A 25,682-nucleotide genomic window follows, 5' to 3' on the forward strand; every position below is an offset into this window, starting at 1 on the left:
CTGCCTATTTTTACAAAGCTATGAGGAATTTTGTGCCTTTGAGGATTTTCCACCCTCAGTTCACTTTAGTCAAAATTTACTACTACAGTCTGATGGATAGATGATGTGGAAAATACAACTCTAAGCACTGGTTCTGCAAGAATTCAAGCTGTCAATTGCTCCCACTGAAGAGGATAGAGATGGAAATTCATAGCAGTCTGTAATTTTTTTATTTTCACAATTGATCTTTGAATTTTTGCTTGTCAGGGTTTTTTAATTATTATTTTATTATATTTTTAAAAATTTATTTTCAGATCTGCACTAAATATGTTACTTCTGAAACCACTGAGAAGGACCAGGATAGATCTGATAAATTTTCATATGAATAGTATTCAGTTAGAAGCTGACATTTCTGAATATCAGCTCTCCAAATTAAAAATAAAATGTTGATTTAATCCATGAATAAATAACGTGGTTTTGCACTTTATTTTTTCTAAATTGAGGTAAATAAAAGTATGATTAGCATTACATATTTTGTAGTAACTAGGTTTAGCATCTCTTACTTTATTAATAGCATTGCAATTGCTAGAAAAATGCAACCCAAAAACCAGACTGGTCAGCATGAAAGATGGTCTGTTCAGAAACAATCAAATTAGAGGGACTTTGGTCCTCCAACTCGCACCTGGAGCCTCAGGGACTCAAGAGTTATCAGAAGCCTGCTGGCCAGTGAAGTCTGAGGCAAAGAATTTCGTGAGTACCTCAGCCTTCTCCATATCTGTTTGTACCAGTTCTCCCTTCTTGTATATCAGGGGGTGCACTCTCCTTGGCCTTTGTTTTCTGACTGGTGTCCTTCCTTAAAGAATCCCTTCTTGTTATTCTTCACATCCCTTGCCAAGTCCTGTTGCATCTGTGCCTTGGCTTTTTTGATCCCCTCCCTAAACATCCAAAGAGTATCTCTGCACTGTCCCCAGGCCACAAGGCCCTGCTGCCTCTTGCTGTGCATTTCCTTTTATTCCTCAGTTTACTCCCCACTGATCCTCGATGGTTGCCTGCTTGCTTTGCTTGATTCCTTACACACTGGAATGGAGAGCCCTTGTGCTCTAAGATAAAGGATAGATCCCAAGGGATCTCATCCACCAATTCTTCAAACACCTGAAAGCTCGTTCTGCTGAAGTTCACAGTCCTGACCTGGACCCTTGTCAGTCTCATGTTCCTGAGATCAGGTCACTACAGCCCAGGTTCCCTCCACTCTCAACTTCTTTGATAAGCTCACCCACATTTGTGAGCACCAGGCCCGGGTACCCACTGGAGTCAGTTCTCATTTTTAAGCTAACAAGGCTCATTTTTACCTCCCTTCCTCTGAAAGGCTCACCTGATTGGAGGGACTTATCCTTATTGATTGGTAATGTCTATTATAGAATTTGCTTAATAGTTATTATAAAAATCACTTTATATAAAGTAGCTTAGAATATGGCAAAAATCACAAGGTACAGATGTGTCCTTGAAGCTTCTATACTAAGGGGCCTTAGGGATTTCTTGTACTAACTAAAATAGACTGGACACCATATGAAACAGAGATAAATTAGAAGATATGTCAAAAGAACAGGATAATTAGAGAAATTCGCCAATTAGACTGGTTATAGTTGCCAACAGATCTGGTTTGGGGCAGTTTTGAGCCAAAGGTGAAAAGTTCACCCGAGGAAGACTACAAACTTCATCCCCAAAGACCACCAGAGATCCTGACCCCTAATTACCAGGAGGAAAGGTGCAGGTGCAAGACGGAGGTGCATGGGGGCGGAGAAGATGGAAATCAGTTCTTAGAACTCATTATAATAACCCTGCCTTTTCTAAGAAAATAATATTTATGCATAAAGAAATAATGAAAATGTATAACTTACTTGCATATAAACAAGCTGTTAGCTCGACCAGGTGAGCATGTTTTTGGAGGAGCTATCCCACGTACAGCCAGACCCAGAATAAACATACCTCTCTATAGCCCTATCACATGTAGAGTCTTTATTCCACAAATCACATCTGCTGTTCACATGTACCAGGGACTCTGCCACACACTGGGGTGAGGCTGGAGGCAAAGCTGAAGGCACCTAAACAAGACAGTTTGGAGTTAAAAGGTGGCAAGAGATAGCCTGGATTAGTAAGTGACCAATTACCAAATCATCACCACCTTAGCTCTGCAGAGAAGACACTGGCTTGCATCATCCACATCTTGCACAGTCCACCCACCCCAAAACAGACTGGATGAAGCCATGATAAAGTAGGAGCTGAGGAAAAGCCCTCTGAAGATGGTAGCTACTCCCGTCTGTTTTTCTAGGCTATTTTGGAGTTGAATTCAACATATGCCTAATACACTTGGGAAACAAGCATGCCATTTTGGGTTACAATGTGTCATTTTCTGAGTAGGATGGACCCATAATCAGGAGATGGGCTGCAAGCAGTGGGCAGAGCAGAAAGTGCACCCGTCCCTGGGACACATTGGCCCAGAGTTTTTGAAGCTGACAGACACCTGACTTTTGGACTCTGCCACTGTGTCCCCCCCATCTTCTTTAAAGATGTCTGGCAAAGAGGAATTTATCCAGACAGGTTTTTACCTGATAGTCCCCTGTCTGCTCTGCCTCCAGGGCCACTTTGCTGTTCCAAATGCACTTCTAAAATGTACAAACATGCAGCAAAGCAACTTCTTAGAAGCCAAGAACACTTGAAGCAAAACCCACCCAAAGCCCTTCACCAGTTGTCTTCTTGACTTTGAGTTTTCTGATATCCCAAGCCTCAGGCTGTGACAACCCTCTGGTTCTTCCTTAAGCCTGTCACTGGGGACAGGGGTTGCTTGGGCTGATGGACAGGAGAGGCCAGCCATCTCCTCCCCTAAGATATCAACACAGTTTTCAACCATGAACTCCACCAGCACCTTCACCTGCACATATCAAAGCCTTGGTCTCAACCCAGGTGACTGAAGAGGTGTGAAGCAGCCCCCTGAAGCAGAAGGGTGTAGTGTGGGGCTGGTCTTCCAGGCAGTTCTTGGAGAGAGGGGGCTGCCAGGGACTTCTGAGTACTCAAGCTCTGGTGGGCCAGGAAAGCCACAGCTTGCTGCTCCAGGCAGCATTACAAACTCCATTAGCTCCATCATGGCCTCCAACAGGAGACCTCCCTCCTGCTGGTCTGGTGGCAGGTAGCAGGTGCTGGTGACTGCATTGTGGCCAATGTGCTGGAGAAGGGTCAGGAGCCACTTGAGAAAGAGGAGATTGGCCACAGGCAACTTCTCAGCCTGTCAGAGGAATTCAGGGTCAATAAAGCAGAAATTGCCCATGGTTCCCTCAAAACGGGCACAAGGCAGGGGGGAGGCAGCAGCTGTGTTTCTCCACGGATTTTTTAGGTGCTACAATACCACTAAATTGTAAGGCTTCTGTTTGTTGGAACCTGAATTATTAGACTGGAAAGGATGGTCATCTCAGTGAAGACATGATCGCAGAGTTACCTCATTCGTGACTGATGAAGTGCCACAACCTGGCAGTTAGAGCTTTATTTGCAGAGATAGTTTGTGTAATATGCATTTATGTGCAAAACGACATACCATAGCTCCTCTTAAACCTCAAGTGTTCTGCTGACATCCCGTCTCCGCATCATGCATGCCCCATGCTCATCAGGACAGGACACAGCTGCAGTCAGCTAGACTTGTATAGAGTCAGGGCGCCTTGTTTTGGAAACTCAGTTCCTCCCCTTTGAAATAAAGACCTGAAGTCTGCTGGCTGTTGAGCGCCTCACCCTCCATTGTTCCATTTCCCAGCCTGCAGGGAAACTTGAAGATGAAAGACCTTGACAACGATTTTGTTAGAAGTATTCATTCTTTACTAATGCTTATGTTGCTCCTGAGGCATAGAGAGGATGTTACAGAAGCCTGTTTAATGCTGAACAAGTTTGCCAGTGTGAAGTTGCACTTTTTATTTCACCTGGAACAATTCTGTAAATAAACTCGTGTTCTTTTTCCACATGCAGCCAAGTCCCACAGAAAGGACTTAGAAGGGCGTGGCAGCAACAAAAGACAGTCCTTCCCCCTCCTCCCCACCCGTCTCTGATGGGCAATGTGGTTTGTCCTAAGACTGAACAGGGAGGGTTTGGGAGTATTCTGACAAAACTGCCCCACACAGGTAAGAAGAAGGTAAATGTGTCACTGCTTCAGTAACGGTCACCAATGTTAGAGAGCAAAACTGCTGCCCTGAGCAAGGGGCAGCCACTATGAGCTCCATCGCTTATCTGACATCTCAGGAAGGGATTTACAACAGTGCTCTTTTTGTCCTGTTTGAACTTAAAAAGACAAGAAATCTAATTTATTTTCTTTAGCCTGAGGGAACTTGTGGGTTGCTTCTTGTTTCCATTTTGCACTGGGAAGATATGAGTGTTTGGGTAAATGCCAAAACCACATTTAGTATATTTTTTTTGTTTGTTTCATTTGCAGCATTTTCACTTTTTCTTTAATAGACAAATACTAACCTATACCAAAACTAGGGAACATTTAAAATGTTTATTTCTTCTTCAGTTTCACAGCTATGAAGCACTGGTTACATTAGTCACCAGGGAACTGCCTGATAAAATTTGAAAATGCAGGCTTGATCAGGCAATATTAGTGATATACTGTATTTTACTGCTATGAATGGTCTTGGATAGTTCCATTCTGGACAGCAAAGAAAAACTTGGTAAAAGATGTCCATGAAATGAGCAGAACATTACTGATAAAACTTGGCTTGTCCGAATTATTAAAGCAAAGCCCATTGGGATAAGAGATCAACACAGAAGTAGCACATTCTTAAATGTCATTATGTTTTGTCTCTATAGTTAAAATTTAACCAGTTATCAGCTATTAAAAAATAACTGAAAAAATATCCAGGAGTACTACATCACATAAAGTAATGAAATCACAAAATCACAGAGTGGTTTGGATTGGAAGGGATCTTAAATATCACTTTGTTTCAGCCTCCCTGTCATGGGCAAGGATGTCACCACTAGACCACGTTGCACAAAGCTCCATCCAAACCTGGTCTTGAATACTTCAGGCATGGGGCATCCACAACTTCTCTGGACAACTTGTGCCAATGCCTCACCACCCTCACAATAAAGAATTCCTTCCCAATGCCTAATCGAAACCTGCCCTCTTTCACTTTAAAGCCATTGCCCCTCATTGTGACTTTGTAATGAACACCTGAAGTAAATTTGCTCATCGAAACCAATTAAAAGGAATAATAATAAAGCTTAAAGAGTATTGTTATGGCATAGAAAGCTTTGTGGCTATTTAATAAATTTATAACGCTTAGCTGTTTTTGAGGAACTAAGGCTGAATTGCAAAAATAGGATTGAAATATTTTTGCTTCATGTATCCTGTGAGACTGTAGACTATTTGGGAACTTTCTCAAATGTATTTTGTAATATACCTTGTGATTTCCATAAAAGGTGTAAGGTTTAAATATAAAACCACATTTATCGGGGATGGGTGGATAGCGTGGACCCTGCGTGTCCGAAAAACATGTGCAGCCAGACTGTTCATCCCATTTTGGTATCTAAAAACATCACAAGACCACTATACGATCTAACGAAGAGGAAAAGAAGACCCCAGTCACAAGGCAGATGTTGTGGAAGAAATCGATTATGGAAAAAGACCCATGATGAAAAGAGGAAGTAAGAAGACTATAACTTGGGACTGTAAGCTGCCAAATCTTTGCCAGTCAGGGAGAAAAAGTGAAGTTTCTCCTTACTGAGCCCAGTGCTGTGACTTTGCTTAGTTGCCTATTAATACTTTCAAATTTTATTCAAAACGACTTCAACTCAATAATTCGGTCAATTTTACCTATAACAACCTGACACAGGTGTGGATCTTGAACATCAATTTAGTTAACATCAACCCTTTGTTCTGCTTAGCACAAACAAATCGATAATGAAAATTGTTGAGAACACCTACACCTCCAGGCTGATTGTGAGCTTTGGATATTCTTTCAGTGCTGAGTCTTATGAAAAATACCATGAGCACTGCAAGGTGATACAGCCTCCTGGGAGGTGCTGCTGATCCTGAACTTCTATAGCTCTTCAAATGCAGGGGATGGTGCTCGTCTCTGGGCTGCTGAGCCAGGAGCCAGGTGTTCCAGGTGCTAGGAACATTCAAGGCCATATAATGAATATAGGGGGAGGACATCACTTCACTGCTCTGTTGTGCTTTCCTGGGCCAAAATGCAACTACACAATCATTCCATTTTTCCTGTAGTAATCTGTGTCAATTAAACATGCGAATTTTTTTTTGGTGGTGGGGGGGTGTTCAGCAGACACTGTGAAAAATAGTTTTTTCTTGAATGTGAATCTTTGATATTAATTGAAATCAAGGCAGGACATTTGCAAGCAGAGGTGAAATCTCCTATTAAACAACTCACATATATACACTAAAAAAAAAAAACCAGAAAAGCCTCAAGATGCTACAGCCTCACTTCAGTGTGAGTAAAAGCTTTTCTAGTTTTTCTGTTACAGTGGATGGGTTAATAAAGAGGCATTACCTTTATCTGTAATCTCTGTGTTATCTGGCTCCTTAGTCAATCACAAACCCAACCAAAATTAATTGTAATCTGAAGACTTGAATTAATTATAACTTTTGTTGTTGTTGTTTTAATAAGATAACACACATTTTCTTTTCATGTAGGATGATTATTTCTGGGGTAGTTTTTCCTTCATTAGCTTTATATTTCTAACTACTTTGGTAGTAGTACAACAAACCATCTGAAACATCTGTTTCAGGAGAACAATCCCACTATTCAAGCATCACAACCACTGCTTGTCAGGAAACTCTCCTCATGGAGGAAGAGTCATGAATGTGTTAATTAGGATATCTGCACCAATTTTCCAGTTTGTGTGCCTACAGACAAAACAATCACTTTCACTTTTATTCTAGTTCAATAATTTATAAATGTCAGACACTGAAAACTGCTTAATTCTTCATTCAATTAAAAAAATCCACTTAACAAAATCCGTAGATTTGCATGAATAAATGCCACATCAAAACCAGTGTCTGCTGGATAGAGTTCAAAGAACTGACCAAACTTATCACACCCTTTTAAGCCTCACAGACTCGTCCTGCATCCCTTAGCATATGCTGGCTGAATTTGCTGATCCGACAGAGAACCACAGATCCCAGATGCCTCAGGTGCAAAGAGGGTGTGGAAGACCCCGGTGGCCCGGTCTGCTGAGGCAAGCAGCTGTCCCATGGCTCTGCCAGCAAAGAGCAGCCTCCCCTCACACACACAGACATTTAAGTACCTCTCTGTGATATTATATCCATTCCCCATTTCCTGCTTCCCCCAGAAACCTTGGAATGCAGCTGCCAAGCCAAGGGGATAGAGTAATGGGAATCTGACTCTCACAATCCGTTTGTACTATGAGCAAGGGAACCATATGAGATACTTCTCTTAATCATTTCAGAAGCCAGAGGTGCAAATTTCAGAACTGATTTAATTTCAATATTAAGTATGACATTAGGAACAGCACAAAGCTATTGAAAACTGCTTCAACAGTGAAAGGTTGCTTTTAAAATTGTTTTCCTACTGGGTGGGTATTTTTCTGTCTGTGGTCTGTTATCTTGCAAAGACTACTCTTTCCAAAGAATGTGCTCCATAAGGGGATACGTTCATGAACTTTTCAATCCCTACTTAACAGCAAGTTTTACTTTGAAGGTGTCCTTTATTTAATGTGCAACACTGAGTGCAGTCAGGGAGACACTGCAGAATAAGGCAGAAGGAAAATCTACAGTATCCAGCCTTACAGTTAGTACTGTCTAATCAAAGTTTACAGTGAATCTATGTCAGTTCAAGGCTCATGCTGCACTTCAGATTACTACAGTCATAGTTTTCACCTGTCTTTCTTGAAAAGATGACTCCATGAAAAGATAAACATAACTTACTCTGTTCAAGCTGCTTGTGAAAGCAGCTTATAGAGCTGGAATATCTTGCAGAATCATCACGGAAGTTTTCATTCCAGAGCACAAAATATATTTCTCTTCTCTTTGCCTGGCCGATTAATGACGGGAAAACATCATTTGTCAAATTAAACTAGATTCCGCCCAAAAGCAACAAAACCACTCCTGAATGCTTTGGTTTATCACTCTCATTGACACATCTCTCCAGGAATTGGCAATTATCCAGTGACTCAGTGTTCTCTTGCCCACAGCTACTCATTCCTTCTGTCTGTTGTCGTCCCTTAAACGCCACCTCAGTCTCACTGCCGTAATTTAACTCCTCGTCTCCCTCCTTGTTCCAGTGTTAGTCTCTGACTGCGAACAGCCAACTCCCAGCCTTCCGCCATGCCCTCCAGGCATTCCCCGGACGGTCCCGCACTATGCTTCAGTCTCCTTGCTCCCAAAAGTGCTTTTTGCTGCCCTTCCTGGTTTTCACCTCTCAAGTATCCTTCTCTTGTGAGGACCAGCAACCCCTCTTCTCTCCTGTCCGGCTCCTCACTCCTCATCCGGCTTTGGCTGCTCTACCACCACATCTGAGATCCCCCCACACTCTCTTCCATCCCTCACGACCAATCTCTTCACTGGCTCCCGTTCAGGATAATCTCCGTGTTTTCCATGTCTTAATGAGATATTATAAATAGAAGCCTCGAAAGGGCTGGAAAGACAAGAGACTCAAAATGTTCAACTCTGGGACAATAAATGTGTATAGTATTTTTGATTTTGGTGCATAAAGCTCAGAATATAGTGCATTTTGTTATACAGTGACTTTTTAACATGCTGCAGGCTTTGTTCTTTGCTGTCAAAAATAAACGAAAAAAGAAAAAAGAAGGAAAAAGAGAGGGGAAAAAAGAACTAAAATAAAAAACTAGCAGCCCATCAGCCCTCCCTCCTTTGTTCACAGCTGCTCTCTGTTCCTTCTGTGATCATCAAGATGAAAATTGAGGAGAAGGCAAACTAACTGGCAAACTTTTAGTGTTAATTTAGATTTTTAATGCAGTCTTCTTGGGAATAAGAACATGTTAATTTAAAAGCAAAACCCCTTAAAACCTTGCAGATAGTTATTATGCCTGAGAAGTACAGAAGATAAAGGACAACACCTGGACATGCAGTTTCCCCTAGTCCATATGATTAACAGGAAGCATATGATTAAACACTTTGCTGAATTTTAGACAGTAAATCCAGTTTTGCAAAAACCTGAGCACTCTTCCACTAATATGAACATGTTTGTGAAGCTTTTAAATAAAACTTCTTGTTACTAGCATTCTTCTGAATGTCATACCGGCAATAGCATATTGTTTGGACTTCGTGTTTCCTAAACTGAACTGCATCTTTATTAATTTAAATAATTCATTTTTACGATGCATTACTTAAAAAAAAGTCAATAAAAGCAATATCTCAGCAATCGCATCAGTCAATGCAGGTATATCTGAAGATTTTGTAATACTTTCCTTTTAATGATCCATATGTTTCACTTGGACACAGTATGTGTGTTTAGTTTCACCACAAATGCAAGTAGTTGGTTGAGGAGGGAGTGAAGGGAAGCAATTCTCCAACACATTTGGCACCTCTCAAGCCCCTTGGGGTAACAGCTGTATCATCTGTCCCACCTTCCTTCCATCTACCCTGTGGTTGCAAGAGGAATTTACATATTCATTTAAAAGCAAACAAAGAAATAGTAATTAAAAAAACCCCATCAAAACACAGAACTGGTCAGTACAACAGCATTTTCTGTAGATGTGATTCATCTGACAAGGCAGGCACTTGCTGCCTGAGTGTTCAGTGAGAGGGGGAGGAGGAGGAAGAAAACATTTTCATGCTGTAGTTCTTATAAAACACAAAACTGAAATAGGTCAACTCAACAGCACTCTCAAGAAGCCACTTCTTCCTGTTGACCACAAAAACAGCATCAGGAAGTGTGACCAAAGGTGGTTATTACAATTTAGAAGTGGTAAAATAAATTGATTTTGTACTCTACTTTTTTCATTGTAAACAACGGGACACAGATATTTTCTTCTGAAACCTCCCTCTGCCACACTACTTTTACATAAATTTGTATGAACGATAGTGTTGACACAGACTTAGTTATCCATGGCATACATTAAAAACAGCAGTCAAGAGAAACCTGTGGAAAAACAAGCATTTCAAACTGAACTTGGCTCTGAGTGAAATTTGCAAAAAGGCCAAAAAATCACAATAAACCCCGAACCATGCTGAAGAATTGCAGCCATACAAGAGGATATATTCAAAAGGTATTTAAAAGATGTGTACATGTGGCACTTGGGGACATGTCTTAGTGGTGGGCTTGGCAGTGCTGGGTTAGCAGTTGGACTGGATGGTCTCAGAGGTCTTTTCCAGCCTCAGTGATCCAATGCTGCTCAGTTTTCAGAGCAGGTGTGATATTATACAGCGAACACACACAGAGAAACACAACTTTTGGCTCCAAAGAGAAAGCACATTTTTTCAAATGAATGTATAAAAAATGTATTTATGATAAATAAAAACAAGCAATCAATGGCCACTATATCACATACCATACACAACAGCTTCCACTTTAACCAAGAGAATCAGGAAGAACAAAGTATATGTAGCAAATCCTTGTCACATTATTTGATGACCTAACAAGAGTCATTCCATGAGGAGAAGGAAAACAAATATCTCTCCAGACTCACAGTATTAATGCACAAATAAGCATAGAAAAGCTCACCTAAATATGGTCAAGTTTTGTACTTTCATTTGTGGCACTTACTAAACACCAAAATATCACTCAAATACATAAAAAGTTAAAAATTTACATGTCATTTATACTAAAGGCATTGTAAGTATAAACTGTTAAGTATATAAACATAACCTTTACAACTGACTATTGACCTTTAACTATGTAATAAGTTTTATAAGCCGTAATATACTATATCCCCCTCTTATAATGTAAAAGAGTTCTAGCAAAATAGGGCTTCTAAAATTTCAAATATTATGAGGCACTCTGCTGTAAAAAAGTCTTTTTGAAATGCAAGTACAAAAAAAAAATCCTCAGCACAAGATCAGTCACATTTTTGACAACGCAGGGCTTCTTATCCATTTCTATGGGTTTCAATCCTTTAACATAACACTAGAATTTAATCTGGAGATAGTCTTCATGGCACAGTACATTTTAATTTTATGATAATGCTTCTTCATTGGGGTGCACTCCCCAGGATTCTGCTTTCTGGTCATGACCTACTCTGCTGCTTTTGAGGGGCTTTGTTTTTGCATAGCTAACTCACCACCATTTTTGTACTTCTCAGCAAAATAATCAGAGTCAAAGCTCACAGACAAATCTGGAGGACACACATAAACGTTTCCATTGTCTATTGTGACCTTGTGAATCCTTTGTTTGACTCCTTTTGATTTCCACTGTGGTGTTGGTGATGGCTCCAAAGGGTTTATTCCTTCATATAATCCTTCTCCTGTTTCCAAGGTAATTTTAAACTTATGCCAAGGACAAACAATACATGCTTGGCCATTGATATCCTGTAGGAAGAAGAAAAGACAGCAAGTGATCTAAGACAATAGATGCATTGGATGATTTGGCTGTCTGGCTGTCTGCTGTTACACATATATAACAATTTTTTCAATGTTACTCTCAGATAAAAGTATTAGAAAAAATGCATTAGTGTTTTCACATGACTCTAGGCTGCTGCATTATTTTTATTTTGCTTACATACCTCTATTTCTCCAAGACACAAAGGGCCTCCTTCATCTGAAACATGGCAAAACATCATCATTATTTATGTAGCAAACATATTTTGCTTAATTGTTGCAGCATTGAGATCATATGTGGAAGTATCTTACGGTAGCAACGAGAGTCCAGAGCATGAAATTTCCCGTCGTGATAGAAAACAACAATTTCTCTGCCATTGATTTTGGCTGTTATTCTTCCAGACTTCTTTATGTTTTCTTCTTTGCCAATGCATATAAGACCACCTGGCCCTGTTTCATCTGTTTCTGTGCTTGAGCTGTGCAAATCCACATCCTTAAAATATAAAAACACACACACAAATGAAAAAGCCACTTATAAAGTAGTTCACATTTGGATTTCTCTGGGTACGGGGGACATCACACAGAAAACACTGATGCATGAGGTGAAAGGGGAAGTTTCAGTGTAAGACTATCAACATGCAGATGAAGAAAAGCACGGAAGTTTGGTGATAATGTTCAGTCCATGTGTTCATTAACAGAACTGGGACAAGGAGAACCAGCTGTTGACAACTTGATAACTGAGGCTGAGACAAGATAAATTCTCAATCACTATTCGTTTACTCTGCACCATAACCACCTTCTCACCTCAAAAACCATATGCAAACAAATACAAAGATGGTAAATGTAAAATACTATAAAATTTACCTATGTATGTACCTGCCTCTCCCTTCCTCCTCTTACGTATTTCAAACATTGAACAGGCTCTCCCTCTGCTAAAAGATTATTTAACAGCTTTATGACAAAAACGTGCTTTCCCATTAGGTTTACTTACAATAAGCTACTGTGTTCCAGTTCCTTTCAAATTCCCAGTACAACCATGCTACCCTCACTTCCTCAGAAAAATCAGGCTAAAACAAGTGCTAATAAACATGGAGCCCAAAGGGGAACCGTGGGTAGGGGGGTTTCTGGCTGCAGGGGGATCCAGAGTCACTGAAAGCAACACTGTACCTTTGGTCCACGCCAGATGACAATGGAGATGAGAATGCAGATGAAGAAATGGATGCTGAGGATTATGAGGTCCAGCATTGCCTCTCTTCACAGTGTCTATCTGCCCTGCCTTGTTTGTGTCCCTCTTTATGTGCAAACACGGTGCAGTGGAGCCAGCCCCTATAACTCCCTATGTCAGGTTGTATGGAGGCTCAGCACGTCAGAACCCAGCTCTGCTCCAGCTGATAAGAAGCAGGGACATGCTGGGGCTGGCCTGATAACAGCAGAGGAGAGCTTGGAGTTCTGCTGCTGCCCTTGCTGTGCGCCCATGCGATCACTGCCTTCTCTCAATCCTGCTGAAAGTCACAGGTTACATGACATGCGTTGTCAGCATCAGCAGCTGCATTTTTCAATGTTTCACAGCACTGGGAAGTGTGGTTTAAGCGATGGTGTGCCATTGCCAAGGCCCATTGTTAACTGATCTGCATGTAATCAGCTGCAAAGACCGACTGACTCTCTGCTTTCCAGTTCAAGGAACTTCCACCCAGTCTTACCCAGAAAGTGAAGCGTCACTTTCAGACTCACAGAATGACCCAGTAAGGCACTGACACTTATTTCTTCAGGAGATAAGGATAGCATGCAGCGAACTAACCACAGGAACCAGAGTAGGAAATCCCCAGTTTTTACTACCACCTTTGGACTGACTCTGCCTATAAACTTTGCAAATTGCCCAAAATACTAAAATGCACAATGTAGTTAGAAACGCTCTTACGAAGACATCTCTAAAAAACTGTATTTATAAATACATACACCTATAGGAATACACACACGTACATATTTGTGCAAAGACACACACACATATATGTAGGTCTGAACCAATACTAAAATACCACTTGGCACTTAATCTCTAGCTCATTTTCTAATGACATTTCCACAGTCAGCCTGGATTTTGCACACATAAATTATCCAGGCATCTTATTCTGAAACCTGAGTCTGCATGTTGCGGGCCCTGTGTGTCCCAAAAGGCACAAGCAATCAACAGCCAACAGCTTTGCTTCACAGCTGATACTTGAATGCTTATCTACAACCAACTGCAGATTAATAACTACCTTGGGACATCAGAGGTCCTAGAAAAGAAACATACTATGGCAACTTGTTATTATGCTACCGAGTATGTTAAATGCAAGGTGGCAAAATATTTTCTTCCCTTAGATAAGGGGTATAGTTAAGAACTCCTCATCATGAAATACCTGTAACCAGATCCTCTTACTGCACACCTACTCATGGCAACTTTCTTACCAATGAAGTGGATGTGAACCTGCAAAGTATGAATAGAACTTTGCTATTTCAGTCTATAGCACCCAGAGGCAGCAAAAGCCCCAAAGGAAGCAACAGAGTCTTGCCTAAAGGAGTCCACTGAGTTTGGGGCAGCACCCAACATAAGGGAAGGTGACAGACTTACAAAGCAGTTTTCACCTTCCCTTTCCTCTCAGGCCCTGGCTTGGTGCCACTTGGACAACACTGCCTATATAGCTGGTGCCAGATGAACAAAGAACTGGTTTTCCCTCCCTTTTCTTAAATAGCACAGCCATGGGGCTCAAGTGTTAAGCATAGATAAGCTGAGCTGGTGACCATCACCTGCTGACCAAAACCACATTAAAATGACATTTTGCCTTCCTGTCATCTCACAGCCCCAGGGGCAGCACATTGTCCTCTGCACTATAAGGTGAACTAATCTTTGTTTTGCTCCTGTTTTCTCTTTGTTTGTTTTTCCCAGGCTGTTAATCACGTTGAATCATTCATTCAAGTAAGACATGGAGTACCATGGGTCAGGTCACCCCCTCACAGGTCCCATGACAGAATCCTGAGCTACCAACCAGCTCCTGGAGCAGCACCTGGCCATGGAAGTGAGCACATTTAAGTCAGCAAAAGAAAAGGTTATTTCCACACATATAGACAATAGGTAAAATCTTCTAATAGATTTTTTCCTGATGTTTTCTTAAAAGTTTGGCTATTTGGATATTTTCCAAGGCATTCTAGACAGCATATAGCCAAGTGCCACCTGGTGGAAATAAGGTGTTTGGGAGCAGCAGAAGGGTTTGAGATTTGTGCATTGTAGCAACTTATTGCTGTACCCTCCTCTAACTCATTTTCCTCTATTTTGGGGAGAGGGAAGAATACCACTGCTGTGTGGGGCATGGCCCAGGCATGCCCTGGTGACGTGGTGGGCGTGGCCACTATCCTCCTGCTGGTGCCTGTTGTATTTTACCTTAGTGTTGGCTGAGTTTGAGGGATTTCCTTATTTTTCTTTTTTTTTTTTTCTTTTAACTCTCTGCTTTCCCCCCCCCTGTGTTTTCATGAAAAACACACTTACAGAAGGAGGTAAGATCAGCAAAATAGCAGTAGCTACACAAACTGCCTGGATGTTGTTCCCATTCAGAGCCCAACATACTTGTCATCCTTACAAAGCCTCATCAGTATTTTGGTCATACTTAGTGGATTTTGTGATGCCTCATTCAGAAATAAAGTCGATCAGTCAAAGAATACTCTGGAGTTTTTGTTATTGTTTCTCTTGTTTAAACGATTAGAATGGTGTGGATGTGACCAGTGTGTTTCAAGCAGGCTTGTGCAATTCTTGCATTAGTTAGAGAATGAGCTGTACAGACTGAGCAGGGGACTGTAACAGGCACACTGCAATGGGATGTCTGTGTGTAAAACTCCCCTTCTGTGGCAGAAGTCTTCTAAAACATTGTAATTATAATTCCTGCCTAACATATTTTAAGGCAGAGCAGTGAAGGACTACTGCTCTGAGACCGCATCCTCCTCATTCAGTTCTGGTTTTGTTCATGAGACTTTCACTGCACTCACTGAATCAACTGATGTTTTTCTGTGATGTGAGAGCTCTGTTTTCTGTGGGACTGGGCATGAGCAATCTGCAGTGTTTATGGCTGGTACCATAAATGTATCAATACCCTCAGTATGTTGATGACAGCTCATGTGTATGAAAATGATGGACAAATCAAGGAGGTAACTTTGAGAGCTCAGTGGCTGTAGACTGGGCCTGTGCTAGGTGCTGTTATCACACATGGAATTGACCTTGCTGATACCTGATGGAGCAGGAGATATTCCTGCATTCATGCCGGATTCCTAGACCAACTGACACCCCAGGAGTCCAAAATGCTGGAAAAAACCCATACAGGTCTTGCATTTGGCAGTGGTGTGGCTGCATTTGGGCTCTCACAGATGCTACCCAGGCAGAGAGTGACGGTAGTTAGCTCAGAACAAAGCTCCTACTTGTGCAGGGTCCCCCTGCTCTTCCATGGGGCTTTTCCTTGCTGGTTGTGAGTGACAAATCATCACTGGTTTACAGACACAGGATCTGAGCCTAACCATGTCTTGCTGTCTCTCTGGCTCTCACCAACCTATCCAGTATCTTTTCTCTGCACTTCCCTCTTTTCTGTGGATATCTCATCATGCATCAGAACGCTGTGGGGGCTCATGTTGTACTGGAGCTACCTGTAAAGGTACCGGGGGCTGTATGACAGCCTGAACAAGCTTCCTCTGAGAAATTTAGGGTTAAGGGGCCTTTTCTTAGAAGAAGACATTAGTCTAAAGAAATAGACATTACTCCAAAAGCAGTGACCTCATGTGCTGTTTTTACAGAACCTCATTACAATAATTCACATCTACTCAATTACTGCTGCTGATAAAGGGTTATTATAAATGCTGAAACTGTGCTGTGTAAATGGGACTGAACTTTTGCCAGGATGTAATAGCAGTGAAGTCTAAATCACTCTCCAGCAGGTAGAAAGGGATGTAAAGAGCATCCTCAGGGAACTTGTACTGGCTCCCCAATCTTGTGCAGGATCATATGTACCTTGGCCATTTCTGACAAATACTTTCAACTTATTTCTAATCAATTCTAGTGACAAAGTTTAGGTAGCTTGAGAGGCTGTTTTCATGTTTGGCCACTTGGAGTTCTCTGTATTTTTTTTCTCTAAAGAGCTCATCAGAACAGCACTGCCTGAATAACAAAGTAGTTCATTTTTCTGCTCTGGGTGGCAGCATTTTCCATGCTTTTTTGTGAGCTGTAGTCATTGCTGAACACTTGCCAAGGTTTCTCTGATGGCTGATACCTAATATGGTTCACAGGTCCCTTATTTATATAATTTTCTTCCAACTGCTCTCCTCAGTTTATGTCCTTCTTAAAAGACAATGTCATAAAGCAGAGACAATACCCTGACCATTCCCTGCACAAATTGCCTCCTGTGTCTTACATACAGCTTTCCTTTCAGTCACACTTGAATGTCACTCATTTCCTCTGTCACTACACCATGCTCTTGATCGATATTCTGTTTCAGGTTCTCTAAAATTTCCAGGTATATTGCACCTTTCCCTATTGTGAATATGCAAGCTTTTTCGTAACCATTTTAATGTTTTTTCTTTTTCCTTTAATTTTAACCTTTAATCCATGATGAATTTTACCTAATTGAGTTCAGATAATTTTTTGCAGCCAGTCAAGACTCCTTTGAATTTTAGCCTATCCTCAGGAACACTAATAGCTCTCACAGGGTGCATTTTCTCATGTTTAATAAGAATAAAACTGCACACTCCTGTATTCCTGTATTTTACTGAAAAAATACCAAATAGCACTGCATGAAATTCTAGCAGTCCAATTATATTATTTGGAGAAAAGGCACAAAGTAGAAAAAAACAGATTTGAAACTCCTTAGAGATGATACCATAATATAAGAACCATATCTAATACAGATTACTATATATACGTAGTATTTGATATAAGAATTTGGAAGACAGAGCTACTCAGATTTTATATCCTTTTCATAGGATAACTGATTTAAAGTTTTGCAAGAAGACAAGCACATGAATATATCCAGTTCTGTTTTTAGAAAATCAATTTAAAACAATAGAGAAAAGGATTTTTCACTGCCTTTTACCGCTAGAAAGTCAGTTTTATCTACTGCCTCATGTTCTCTCCAGAAACTGCAGTTTACACTTGTGAAAAAGCAAGTTTAGCAGACTGCATTGAAATGAACATTTTTCTGATCGGTAGCCTAAAAGACTCTGAAAAAGGCCTAGAATAGTGACTTCACCTAATGTTTAATTTCAGTGAGATTTACCTCCTGTTTTTTTAATCACAGGTCACTTCAAAAATTCACTCAACACCAATTTCCATGTGTGTATAAGTAATTTAATTTCAGTCCTGTTTCTCTGATTCTCTCTCATAATGAATGCCTGCATTTCCAAGAAGATAAGAACTGATACCTATTATCAGATCCTATCATGCGTGCGCAGATCTGTGATACATTTCCTGTACAAAGCCTTTATTGCATTCCTTCCATATGACCCTTCATAATGGACATTTTTTTGATAAGCTAATGAACCTGCTATGTTTTCAGGTTTAATCTTATCTCTGGATGCATTTACACTGTAATTTCTATAGTAAATGGCTAAACATCACAGCTAGCAACAATTATTAATGTCTAAAACACATGTGATTTTTTTTTAGAACCTTTATTTTTTACTAACAAATAACCCTTTATATAATCGTTCCCTGCAGTTGTGTTGATGACAGTAACAAAAACAAGGAAAATCATGAGCTCCTTTATTTAATTTCTCTATCAATTTTCTGCATTTGGTATTAATTCCATATGTATTTTTCCTGTCCTGAAGAAAAGGAGGCTCAAGGGAGGCCTTTTCACTCTCTACCTGAAAAGAGGTTTGACTGAGGTGGGGGTTGGCCCCTTGTCCCAGTTAACAAGTCACAGAGTGAGAGGAAATGGGAGAATTAGATTAGATATTTGGAATAATATCTTGAATGAAAGGTTGGTCGGACATTGGAACTGGCTGCCCAGGGAAGTGTTGGTCTCACCATCCCTGGAAGTGTTCAAGAGTCCTGTGGATTTGGCACTTGGAGATGCAGTTTAGTGGTGAACACAGCAGTGTCAGGTGCGTAGTTGGACTCAGTGATCTTAGAGGTATTTTCCTACATTAATAATTCTATACTTCTATGCTCCACGGATAAATTGCTCCTTCTGGCTGTGTTACTACATTGTCTCACAAAGTGCAGACCTAATTCTGACTGTATTACAAATGCATAATGCTAATAATAACTGGGGAAAAAAATAATTTGAAATTATTTAGCTTATCAAGTATAGCAGGGTGTATATTCACAAGAGACACCATGTTTGGCATTTGTTGCTGTCCTTTCATGCCCAGCCCCACAACTTAAACAGGAACATGGGAACTTCCTTCATGCATATCCGTTTTATGGAACTGATGATGTTCCATAGCAAGTTCTCTGTGATCTGTAGGGAATATAAATACTGTTTTTGTAAGAAGCCCAGTATCTCCCATGGCTGAAGTAATCTCACTTGCAACAAGAGAAAGATATGTTCAAAATATTCCTTCCAAAACAGCATGAAAACTGCAAGGAATTCTAGCCAGCGGGTTGGAAATTCCTCCCTCTGCCACAGATGGCAAAGTCTGAAGTGTTCAGTCACCAATGAGTAGCATGGGTCTGGCTCCCAATGAAGTGTTGAGGGCACTGAACAACCATAAAAAAAAAGTCAAAAGGCATGAAAGCATCATAGGACAAGCTGCTGTCATCACTTTTGTATCATCAGAAACCCTGACACCATATCCAGGGTGAAGGACTCTTACCTTACATGTAATCAATGGAAGCTTCTTGTTTCCGTGCCTACATCCCCTTGCTTCTGTTGATTTTTTTTTTAAATCATAAAATATGGAAAAGTAATTCTGTGAGTTTTAAATTATTTTATTATTCCAACATTACTAAAGAGATTAGCTTAATTATTCAAGAATCTCATATTAGAATGCAAAGGAATTCTTGTTCTTTCATGGTAATTTTTCAAATTAAAAATTAAAAAAATACTGAAATAAAAACACTGTAAATTATGACTGATATGCATTTGCCATTTTTATGTATGAAAACTTTACTATAAACTAGAAAGAATTCTGAATGCCCAATTAATTCTTTCTTCTAGTCTTTCAATAATATGCTAAGGTAACCTTATTCTTTAGCCTACATGCAAGACCATGTCATCTATGCCCTAAAATTTGTGCCTCCTTCCAACTGTGCTTTGCCAGTCTGCCTCTTTCATAAATGTTTCCATTATTTCAGTCAGCACTTATGCAAAAAGTATTTAGTTCCTCTTGTACATGGGTCATGCAATGCTTTGCTGCAGTTACTGGGCTTTTACAGGGCCTCCAACTGCTGTTTATGACACCTTTTCAGAGTGCTTTGCACTGACCTTGCAAGAGCCTCAAAAGCTACCTGGGTATTTGTCAGATAGACTGATTAACCAACATCCCCATGACTTACTCCCAGACCTGAATTGTGGTGTTTTGCTCTCTTTTTTTCTTTCCCCCAAATACCATTCTGCCAGCATTTTCTCTAAAAATTCAGAACATTAACTACCCAGAATGGCATCTGTCCCTGTACAGAGTGTAATAAAATGCTTTACTTTTCTCACTTCTTGCTCTGTGAACTCTCCTGTGCAATTCTTGGTGTATGATGAGTAATAGTCCACTGGATGCATCTCTGAAAGAGAAGACCATTTGGGTATTTTTAATAGCTTCATAAGTTACCTAAAACCAAGAAGAAAATAAAAATACTTTAGCAACTGAATTTAAAATTAAAATGAAAAACCTTACAAATATAATTTAAAATATTTTACCATAAGTTTACAGTTCTCAATTTGTGGTCCAAGAAAAACCAGTTGTTTATGTATGTATGTATGTATGGCCAACCTTCGCGAATGAAGATTTGAGAAGGGCTCTCCCCATGGGGGGTGTGCCCTTCGAGCCTGTGCAGTGGATTTTTTGGGTGAGGCACAGCGTGTGCAGAACTGGCCCCAGTTGCTTATGTGTTACATGGTGCTTCTACCTTCTCCATGCTTTTCCTCTGCTTCCACAGGTATTATGTCATTTTAAAAGACAGCTATAAAAATTAGCTGGAAACCAAGAGTAGCAATGAAAAATATGTTCTTTAATAGCTGATGTATTTTTAAGAGCAATACTGCAGAATAAACTCCTAGAATTGTACTCTAGAATAAGTACAGAAGTACTGGCAGTGTCTCATTAACTGTATTGACTATAAACTGTATGTGTAAAGAAGATCAGGGTGAGACTGCAGAACAACATGGAAATTCACTTAATCTGGGAGGGTCTCCAGAACAGTGGATGACAAATTGTGACACCTTGATAAAAAGAATTCCCTACATTAGACTAATTTTGTAATACTTTGATATTTCCTTTTACAGATGTCAAGCAATTTAGTTATAAAGATCTGTAAGATAATGTCTTTACTTGTCGATTGTAATTCTTGGCTAGGAAAGAAACCACGTGCCCTGAAAAAGTGCCAGTTAGTGAAAAATGTAGGGGACCATCTGCTTAATAACACAGGGTTTTACAAGCATACTGTGTTGGTACTCCGTTCTGTATTAGCACCCCAGCAGACTTAAAATTTAATCCAAGTTCTTCATCTATGCATGCAAACATCTTCATCACATTGAGCTCTGTCATTTTCAAACCACAGCTACACTCCAGAAGAATCATGCAATGGTCAATAAAAGGCAGCATGTAGTTCACATATCAGGAATGTGTAGGTAGTGATGGAAAGGATCTCAGCAAACTATGGATTAAGGATGTTATAACTCTGTCCATGACTAGAAAAAAAGAACCCCTGCTTCCCAGGACACATCTAAACTTCCAAATGAACCTATCAAGTTTTCCTTAATACCCAAGATAGATCTTGATTTTGGCAAATGAGGACATTTCCCCTATGCTTTCTCTCTCTCTCTCTCCACAAAATGCTCACCATTCCTAGAAGAACCTGAAGCCCTATTACAGAGACATTCACATCTCCCAACATTAATTTTTATATCCTTTTTTCCAAGTCTTTGTATTTTTGTTGCACAGATAGAGATTTTGCAGCTCTTCAGGAGAAAAGGCCACGAGTTATATAAATTGTATATGGGTTGGGTTTTTTTAGTAAGCATAACTTACTTCCAGACTTAATGTTCAGTTCTTCACCTGAATGGAGAGAATGTTAATGCTCTTGTGTAGTGATAGCTGTTGTAACCTATTTATGTTTTTATGGCACATAATGGCACCTGGGGACCACATAAGACAGAAAAAAAGGCATTTATTTCTTTGGAACGAAGTATTACTTGTTAGCTTTCCACATACAGACATAAGGGACTTTTCTGCACTCTAAAACCATTGAAAAGCCACAGCAACAAAGGAAAAGATAAGAGAGACTTCTGCTGTGTCTTAGTACTTCACGTTTGAGGTTCACATGGCTGCAAAAGTCAATTTCTCACCATAAAATTCAGACAGAATGATTAAATTTAGCATGATTTATAACAAGCACGGGGAGGAACATTCTAAACAAAGAACTTCAGACAAGTACTGAAAAAAATGCAGTTAAGCCCAGCAACAATTTTATTCTGTTTATTGTGTGCAAAACACCTTCCTGGTACTGTACTGTGGGGTTGTAGGAGAAGGTGAGGGCACAGAGTTGGTGCCCTCAAGTGCAAAGTAGTGACATTTGAGCACAGGCCTCTTGTCCACATCTGCTTTTTCCCACCTTCACACTCCTTGTCTTGTCTCCTCTGCTGATATGTCTTCATTTCTTCTCTCACTCCAGCTTTGGCCTGAAGTAAAGAGGTACAAAATACTGGAAGAACAATTGTTCATGTGGCATTTCATGAACTGCCCATTGTCCGTGGAAAGGGGAGAGGGAGGTGCTGACTTCTGGTCCCTGGGATACACTGACAGGACACATGGCAATGGCTCAGAGCTGTGGCAGGGGAGTTTCAGACTAGACATGAGGAGGCATTTCTTTAGCAAGAAGGGGATCAAACACTAGGACAGGCTTCCTTGAGAGGTGTTCAATGCCCCAAGACCACCAGTGTTCCAGAGACATTTGGACAATATCCTTAATAGCATGGTTTAACTTTTGGCCAGACCTGAGAGGGTCAGGCAGTTGGACTAGATGGTCATTGTAGGTCCCTTGCAAATGAAATCATCTATATTCAATTCTGTTGTCTATTCTAATTCATCAACAGATTGTTTGGATATGTTCAGGTCATTATTCTACCAAGCCTAGGGAATAAGGTGGATGATTATTGTGTAAGTGCTACAGAGTATTTATGAATGAAGATTACATAGATCAGAAAAAGTCTCTCTTCACTTACCTAAGGTGAGTAATTTTAATGAAAGTGAGACAAACAATTTTTCCCCATTATCAGTTCCACAGAAGGTGAATAATTGGTTTATTCTGGGCATACGCTGGGGCTTTTAATAAAAATTCTCCCAAATAACTGTCTCAGGCTGCTGTTCAATTGCAAGAATTACTTACAATCATCCCCATTATTATTATTATTATTACACCACCAGCATTACCATCACAATTATCCACCAAAACATCCGATAGCTCAATTGAAGATCCCAAAGGACATGCTGGAAAGAAAAATCCAATTTCCAATTATCCAGTTGAAGCTAAAATGCTGCCACTATGAGCAGGCCTGTTGTATAGTCATCTGAGAGACTGAACCCTTGTAAGAGATACTGGCAGATAAATGCTGGTTCAGCTCATGAAGGAAGACTATTTTCCCAGTGAAATCTGCCATGTTATTAAAATAGGAAAATGCTTTCTTTCTTTTTTTTTTATTTTGAAAAACTGTCTCTATTTTTAAAATAGCCATTTGAAACAAATGCTGTGATGAACATAACGTTCTCCTATATCAAGCTTTAGAAGCATAAATTTCTTTCTGTCTTCATCTTCTCAAGAATACAGATTTGACAACGTAAGCCTTCTTATCAATTTCATACTCTCAACTTTTTGCTTTCCAATTTACTCTTTAGTTTTACTATTTGAATTTTCTCAAATAATTTGTGAGAGGACCAAAAAAACCCCAACAAAAATGAGTGAGAGCAAACCTGAAAATTTACAGTCTGTGTTACTACTGCTTTCATTACATACAGTTCCCTAGGGTTAAGCACTAACAATCCCAGTGAGAATTTGCAAAGGATACTGCATATAATTAGACTGTGTGAGGTTTCAGAGAGAATCCAGAAATTGTTAAGAACAGCAAAATTGTATTCCACAGCAGGAAGTAATTCTTGTAAATGTCAGAAATATTTTAAGATTACAATTATTCTATCACTGTTTCAAATATTTTAGCCTTACAGCACGAGTACTTCACTACCTCACTGGCCACCCTTCCATCATTCTCACACTACACTCCCAATCAGAGATTGCCATTTTCTCCACCATTTAGAGTTTAACAGTGGGAATGCAAGCAGAAAAAAAATCCCCCTATTTGTTTTGTGGCAGCAAATGCTCTTGTATAATATGGTGTTGTAAAGAAAATAATTTCCCTTGGCACAAGTAGAGCTAACAGTGGTATCTCAGCAGGTGCCCATATCCGAATGTGTCAAAACACCAATCACTTAATTTTGTACACTACTGTGAGTGGCAACTAGAACATGCACTCAGTAGGACAAATGGGAAATAAAGCTGTAATCTGAAATAGGAACTTGAATGGGACTTTGAGCTGAAAGTGCTTTTGAGGGAGTACCCAAGTGATGTGTCACCCTGTCAATCATATACTCACAAGTTTCTCCAGCAATTATGTTTGTTTAAACATCTACAGACAAGAGTTCATTCTGTGGTTATTGGACAAGCAACGTCTATTCAGTGAAAGAAGCTTCTTGAACAGGCTGAGAAGGTGAAAACTCAACAGCTATTTTTGGAGATCCACTCTCCAAGAACTGTGTAGGGCTTGCTGGGTTTGTGAGACCTGAGGCAGTCCAATTATTCTGTGTAACTCCAACAAGCTTCTGTCATCGAGGAACTCAGGCTGAGTTGCAAGAAGAGCATATCATCACTCAAGTTAACCTCGATCAGAACTTTAGGACCTGAGTTGCCAAACAGCATATTCCATGAGCAAGCCCTGTGAGAAGCACAGCACCTTAAGTGACTCAGCACCACAAAACTGGCCAAATGGAATACAGCCTTCTTCACTGAGAAGGAAATTTTTAAAACACTTCATGAAACAGGTTTGAGTCTTCCACAGGGAGCGCCACCTCCCACAAAAACAGGCACACTTTCAAATGAAAGCCCAGGCCTTTTAACAGGCAGCAGGACTTCTGATTTTTTTTTTCCCTAGAAAAGCTGGTAGTTTCAACAGCACCTGACACTTCCTCTGCTCTACTAATGATTTAATCAAAATGGTGTGCTGGTTTAAAGGCAAACCAACAGGGGAAATGAACTCACCACGAGAGAGATTATAAGTCAGAGCTAAAATTTAATAATAATATTACAATAACAACACTGACACAAAAGGGAAATTGCTTTCAACTCACAAAACCCCAGCAGTATAACCCAGTGTCCTGGGGCACAGACCCAAGGGGGTTTGTTTGCCCTTGTGCTGAGACCCCCTGTGGCTCCCCCAAGTCCAGAGCAAGAGGAAATGAAAAACCTGTTGGTGCAGGCGAGGACTGTGGTCTGGGCGAGACCACTGATCTCCTCCTGTCGAGGTCCTGCTGCTCCTCTGGATCTGACGAGAAGTTCCTGAGGTCTTCTTACTCACCACTTATGTAACCTCAGGGAGCACCCAGTCCCTCCCCCTGGGCAGGGACTCACACAATGGGTGATTAACTCTGGGAGCCAGGGGGTATTGAACTGTTGATGGCCCATTAGCAGCTCTGCCCCTGTCAGGCTGGGTGTGAAGGTGATAATGACTCCCTGGGCAGCTGCTGCTAATGGCCCATTGTCCTTGGGGAATGAATAGAGGGGGTAGAATACTTTGATCAGCTTTGATCAAAGCTTTGATCACCCCCACACAGTGTTAGCTGGTCCCTCCTGCTGAACTAGGACAAATGGTTAATGTTTTCTGCCCTGTCAGTAATATCATTGACCTTATGTTGGATTCCACAGTAAGGAGAGCTCAGATGAAGCAGAGAAGTCAGGCTTTCCCTTTCCTAGAAGTAAAGC

The 25,682-nt window shown here is 40.4% G+C and overlaps 1 protein-coding gene across 1 annotated transcript; it reads right to left on the reverse strand.

The window, feature by feature from the left end:
• Positions 1–10,440: 10,440 nt before the first annotated feature.
• Positions 10,441–12,787, reverse strand: RFESD (Rieske Fe-S domain containing). Its single transcript, XM_071580456.1, has 4 exons — positions 12,659–12,787; positions 11,804–11,984; positions 11,677–11,711; positions 10,441–11,482 (listed from the first exon to the last, which is right to left on the reverse strand). Exons 1-4 carry the CDS (start codon positions 12,734–12,736, stop codon positions 11,189–11,191), a joined length of 588 nt encoding a protein of 195 aa, XP_071436557.1. The 5' UTR covers positions 12,737–12,787; the 3' UTR covers positions 10,441–11,188.
• Between the last annotated feature and the right edge of the window lie 12,895 nt (positions 12,788–25,682).

This window comes from Pithys albifrons, chromosome Z (assembly GCF_047495875.1).
Source record: "Pithys albifrons albifrons isolate INPA30051 chromosome Z, PitAlb_v1, whole genome shotgun sequence".
Taxonomy (NCBI): Eukaryota; Metazoa; Chordata; class Aves; order Passeriformes; family Thamnophilidae; genus Pithys; species Pithys albifrons.